This window comes from Procambarus clarkii, chromosome 67, assembly GCF_040958095.1.
Source record: "Procambarus clarkii isolate CNS0578487 chromosome 67, FALCON_Pclarkii_2.0, whole genome shotgun sequence".
Lineage (NCBI taxonomy): Eukaryota > Metazoa > Arthropoda > Malacostraca > Decapoda > Cambaridae > Procambarus > Procambarus clarkii.
In genome coordinates this window covers 13,292,945-13,299,110 of record NC_091216.1, presented here as the reverse complement: position 1 = coordinate 13,299,110, position 6,166 = coordinate 13,292,945, and the positions used below count along the sequence as shown (strand labels likewise).

Here is a 6,166-nt window from a genome sequence, read left to right as displayed (position 1 = left end):
GTGGGGGTGTGTAGAGGCAGAGTGTGGGGGTGTGTAGAGGCAGAGTGTGGGGGTGTGTAGAGGCAGAGGGGGTGTGTGTGTAGAGGCAGAGTGTGGGGGTGTGTAGAGGCAGAGGGGGTGTGTGTGTAGAGGCAGAGTGTGGGGGGGTGTAGAGGCAGAGTGTGGGGGTGTGTAGAGGCAGAGGGGGTGTGTGTGTAGAGGCAGAGTGTGGGGGTGTGTAGAGGCAGAGGGGTGTGTGTAGAGGCAGATGGGGGTGTGTAGAGGCAGAGTGGGGGGGGTGTAGAGGCAGAGTGGGGGTTTGTAGAGGTAGAGGGGGGGTGTGTGTAGAGGCAGAATGTGGGGTGTGTAGAGGCAGAGTGTGGGGTGTGTAGAGGCAGAGGGGGGTGTGTGTAGAGGCAGAGGGGGGTGTGTGTAGAGGCAGAGGGGGGTGTGTGTAGAGGCAGAGGGGGGTGTGTGTGTAGAGGCAGAGGGGGGTGTGTAGAGGCAGAGGGGGGGTGTGTAGAGGCAGAGTGTGGGGTATGTAGGGGCAGAGTGTGGGGTATGTAGGGGCAGAGTGGGGGGTGTAGAGGCAGAGTGTGGGTGTGTAGAGGCAGAGTGTGGGTGTGTGTAGAGGCAGAGTGTGGGTGTGTGTAGAGGCAGAGTGGGGGTGTGTAGAGGCAGAGTGGGGGGTTATGTAGAGAGGTGTTGGGTGCCTGCTGGCAGCAGGTGGGGGCGGTGGTTCCTGCTGTTGCTGAGCTGTTTCTGCTCTAGCAGAAGCTACTGCACCAGGCTATTGTCTCCTTGTAAAACACCTTTCCTGTGTATTGCGCCACAACTGAGCCTAAATGTCTCGAGTGTTGGTGATGTGTGCATTGGTGCCGATATGTCTTGTTCTGCGTCATTCCCATTTGTAACCGCTAATTACAAGAGATTATGAGCAAAATAGGCCATTAAGGCGGCGATAACGAGGGGAGTGTGTGTGTTGTCGCGCAGCTGGCAGTGGGAGGCGGGAAGAGGAGGTCGGCGGGCGGCGGACGGGCAGTCACACCACAACCACGGGAAGGGTCGCACACTCGCTCACTCTGTCTCAGAGTGCTTCACACCTGTTGCTCTGCCACTGACCCTCCTCGCTTAAACTTCACCGTCCTAGACAAGAGGAGCGTCGTGTGATCAAGCGATACCTGTCCACTACTACCAGCGAGTGTGCGGAAAACCCGGTGCCCGTTATATATATTGCGACAAGATTGTAAAGACGATCGAAATACTGCATTACTGCAACGATGTCCGGCTACACGAAGAGACAGTGGGTCACGCTAGCGGTGTTTAGCCTGGCCCAACTGTGCAACGCCATCTGCGTGTCCCTCCAGGCACCGTTCTACCCGGCGGAGGCCGAGAAGAAGGGCGCCACCGCCTCCCAGTATGGGCTGGTGTTCGGCGTCTTCGAGCTGACGGTGTTCCTAGTGAGCCCCATCTATGGGAAGTACATGAGCTCCTGGGGACCCAAGTTCATCAACAACGCCGGGATCTTCACCGTGTCGGTCATGTGCATCCTCTTCGGGTTCCTCGACCGTATGAACGACACTTCACTGTTTATCGGGTTCTCGTTCGCCATCAGGATAGTAGAGGCGATGGGCAACGCGGCGTTCGTGACCTCCGCCTTCAGCATCATCGCCAAGGAGTTCCCCAAGAACGTTGGGTCAGCGTTTGCGACCATGGAGACGTTCTTCGGGTTGGGTCTGATCATCGGACCGACGGTGGGCGGGGCGCTGTATGAGCTGGGCGGCTACACTCTCCCCTTCGTGTCCCTGGGCGGGTTGTTGCTGGGGGCGGCGGTTATGACCAGCTGCCTCCTCCCCAGCACAGGCGCCGATGCCGCGCCTGAAGCCCTAGGCTCTCGTGGACAGTTTCTGGCGGCCCTAAAGCTTCCCTCCATCGTTCTTATGTGTCTAGCTCTCCTGTCGTCGTCCATCAGCATCGGCTTCATGCAGGCGACGCTGGAGCCCCATCTGCGCGTCCTGCACCTCTCGCCCTTCAAGGTCGGACTCATGTTCGTGGTGAGTGGGTCCATGTACGCCTTGACGGCGCCCTGCTGGGGCTCGCTCTGTGACAAGGTGATACCGCCGCGAATTATTACTACGCTTGGAACGGTTATGGTGGTAATTGCTTTTACGTTCGTGGGGCCAATGCCGTTCCTGCCACTGGAGACAACGTTACCACTGTGTATCGGCGCGCTCGTCGTCCACGGCATCGGCTTCGGGGCAGTGTTGGTGTCCACCTTCTCCGGCTGTCATCGGGACGTCATAGCCAATGGCTTCCCTGATGACCTCGGTACTTACGGTCTGGTGTCAGGCATCTGGACATCGACGTTTGCACTCGGATGCTTCATTGGGCCATCGGTCGGAGGCGTGCTAATGGACCTGGTGGGCTTCAAGTGGGCATCCGTGTGCATAGCGGCGCTCCATGCCCTTGTGGCCACGGCCCTGGGGATCTTCATATGCTACAAGGGAAGTGGCAGAGAGATGATGCATGTTAGCATACACGAAAGTCTCTCTCAGACAAAAGAGGAGCGCCAGTCTCTACTCTCTCATCCTGATGAGTGCGACTCGACCTACGGGAGCGCGGGGTCGTCGCAGGAGAACCTCCCTTGCATACCGTGAACCACTATATGAAGAGGTCGGTGCACGAGTGCAGGGTGTGGCCGGCGGCGTGTCTCCATATTGACTACAGTTGTGCCTCGCTAACAACGAGAAAGCGGCTGGCAGCAGCGAAGGTCCTCGTCCTTGGCGGCGGCGGCGGTGTTGGAAAAAAGACGTCCACACTACTGTCCAAGTGTGGGGTTGGTGTCTGCGTGAAGACAGTGTGACAATCCCGTCACCATCGGCGTCTCTGCCGCATGTAGAGAGTTCAGGAGTGGGTGACCCTTTTACTACTTGACCTGAGGGCCAATGTTTGTCCTCTGTTAATTGTGATTTTGGACGGAGCCATCGCTACAAAATGTTGTAAATATTAGGTTTGCTGTAGTAGTAGGACTTTGAAGTCTGTGATAAGGCGGAAATAAAAGACCTGCCGACCACAATATTGTCAGTCTAGCAATTTTTTTTTTATAGTATGTGCAATATATTTTTACATAATTTTATTGTATACAATGGCAGCCGTAACTTATATTTTGTGCAAATAAAACTTGTCATTAAGAACTTTTGTATGTATACCAAAAGCCAGCGCGGATAATTGCTTCCAAAGTGAGCTCAGGACGCTGAGTTCTGGTAAGTTCTCAAGTGCACCGGGACGGTAAATGGGCTCGGGTTGTAGAGCCTTGCTAATTGTGCAACGAGTTATAGATCATAACATGACAAGTTTTGAAGGTCTTCAACCAGACACGTGCCACTACTAGGCCTGCTCAGAGATCGGGCCGCGGGGACGCAGAGCCACGAAAATATCGCAAGGCAACCAGACCTGTAGAGTAACGGCTGATGTGAAAACTTAAGAGGAACGAGTTCTATGTATACTTCATTCCGGCTGGTCTTTGTATGTAGTAAATACATAATACATGCAATACGTACAGCTCAACCCAAGCAGGGGGGAGGATGTCGCCATTATTTATTAACTATCGTGCTTAGGGCCGGGTGTGTTCACTAGTGCCTAGGGTGTAGGGATGTACACCCGTCGGGCTGTGGTGGTGGTTATGTGGGCCTGCGGGCAGCTGCAAGCAACAGCCTGGTGGACAAAATTATCAGAAGACGAACCTGGCCTCAGGCCGGGCTCGCGGAGTAGAACTACTATAGAAACCCTCTGCAGGTACAGTGCTTAGGGTGGGGGGGGTACACCACGGTGCCAAGGGTGCAGAGAGGGTACAGTTAACTGCCAGGAGAAAGCACATTGCCGTAACGAGTGTACAGTACTTGGAAGGGCTGCTAGGATAAGGATAGGGTGGCAAGAAAGAAATGTCGAACCACCACTTGACGCTCGGGGATTGAACACAGACCTGAAAGAACGGAGGCCGGCTGGGCAGTGCGCATAGACTAAGGCACACCATTATAAATGAGGTGTCGGTGTACACGCAGAACATTGTACTGAACATGTTGGTACACGTTGCATAAAATGACAATTGAAATTGATCCGCATTTAGCAAAATTGCCGATTTCATTGGTTTACAGCTTAGGAACATGACTTGCACATGTAGACTACTTAAACTTGCCTCTAGCTAGGCTCCGTTAGAGGAGACTATCCCTCCCTCTCCCCACAACTCTCTTTATAATTTGTAAAGTATTATGTGTTACAAATAGGTTTCTAATGTGTAAGTTAAAAGTTGTGTGTGTGTAGTTAGGCATAGGTGTTTAGGTCAACTGGGAATTATACAACCCGTCCTCGACTAGTCCATTACATCCAGCGGTCGACCCCACAGACGCATTCATAAATTTGTACATGCTGTTCACTCAAAACGGGAATGGTCTCAAATATATATATTGGCATATTGTGCATGTATAGGTTAGGTTAGGTGCATAGGCTCTTGGCGATTATTTGTAGTACGTGGGTGAAGCATTTACAGCGTTGTGGTTCAAAAAAAAAAAGTCAGTGAAACACTTGTTCCGGAAGTATTCAAACGTCATCAGTCGAGTCGTGTGAAAACCGTTTTTCATTCATAAACAGCGGGTCTGGCGGGTGCATTTAATCACTTTTGGGTCTGTTTGGAGGACGGTCGGTTTACACACTACTCCGCTGACGACTTTTGTTCGAACCACAACGCTGTAATGCTTCTCCCACGTAATACAAATAATCTCCAACAGAGCCTAGACCTATGCCTAAATATGTTTAACTATTTTGATAGATATTTGAACATTCCTATTGTGAATAAACAGCATGTTACAATTGATGAATACGTCTTCAGGGTCGACCGCTGGATGGAATGGACTTGGTCTGAGGACGGGTTGGCGGAAGTTATCGTTAGCGAGACGCGTTTAAACCATTTTTCGTTGATAGTGTGTGTGGCTGCTGGAGTAACGAGCATTTGGCCTTTGATGACGACGACGACGACGAGCTGCAAACATTACATACATCAAAAGTACTCAAGTGCCTCCCGATGGCTTGATAATAAACCAACCCTTATTACTCTGTACACGTCCCAAGACGTGTACAAAATAATGTTCGAAAACCTTCAGAAACGGGTTTCCTCACTCGGTGTACAACAGCTAAGTATTCAGGAGCACAAGTTTACACTTGATTGCCATACAGGTTCCCACCAGGTCCTGAAGATGATGGGACGAGTGGCGGCGGCCCGTCGGTCCCACGTGACTGGGACTAAACCCAACTACTCTTTCCGGGGATTAATTTTCCCGCTTAGTAAAGTATGTTGGTTTTTTGATTACCTACTCTGAACGAAATGTCCCTGTAGCACGGGCTATAGCGAGCCCCTAACAAGGTCACTTATCGTTGTTGTTTAAGATTCAGCACAAGGAACAAGTTCCAAGTAGCACGGGCTATGGTGAGCCCGTAGTGGACTTATCTGGCACAGGAGCGGGGCTGTAACTGGGTCACTTATCTTTGTTGTTGTTTTTAGATCTAGCTACTCTGAACGAAATGTCCATGTAGCACGGGCTATGGTGAGCCCGTGATTGAGTTCGGTTATTCGCGATAACCTTGTTACTGTGATATTTGGGTCAAAGTTTTACATGGAAGTGGAGTTTTCCCCTTTTTCCTGTTACTTTTTCACTTCTGTTTTAGTCGTGTTTTAATACAATTATCTTGGTGGCGGATGTAGGTGCAGAATGTTCACTAGTGAGTCCCATTCTTTAACGGCTTTTCTGACCATTGTAGTCACTCAGGATTTTGCATCTAATACAGCTGCTGTCGTTGGATTAATGTATAGTTTGATGCTCAGGGCTTCAGTAGCTTCACATTCCAGTAAGTAGTGCAATAGTGGCGCCTCTGCTTCTGTTCCACAGATGTGACACTCTTTAACTATTGGGTTCATTACCTCCCAGCAGCACTTGTAACCAAGTCTGAGTCTGTGTATGGCTACTGCAATGTCTCTGGATATCTTTTTGTCAGGCATGAAAGAGTAGTACTCAGTGGCTTGTTCGTACCATATCGCAGTGGATCTTCCTTCCGCTACTTTGGCTCTGTGGTGACTTTTGATAGTTGAGAATATTTTCTTCTTGATTTGCTCCTTAATGTGAAAAACTTGGAGGCA

General features: G+C 51.0%; 1 protein-coding gene across 1 annotated transcript; it reads left to right on the top strand.

The window, feature by feature from the left end:
* The first annotated feature begins 994 nt into the window (after positions 1–994).
* On the top strand, positions 995–3,173 carry LOC123752430 (MFS-type transporter SLC18B1). The gene has a single exon (XM_045734483.2). It carries the CDS (start codon positions 1,260–1,262, stop codon positions 2,634–2,636), a length of 1,377 nt encoding a protein of 458 aa, XP_045590439.1. The 5' UTR covers positions 995–1,259; the 3' UTR covers positions 2,637–3,173.
* The last annotated feature ends 2,993 nt before the right edge of the window (positions 3,174–6,166 follow it).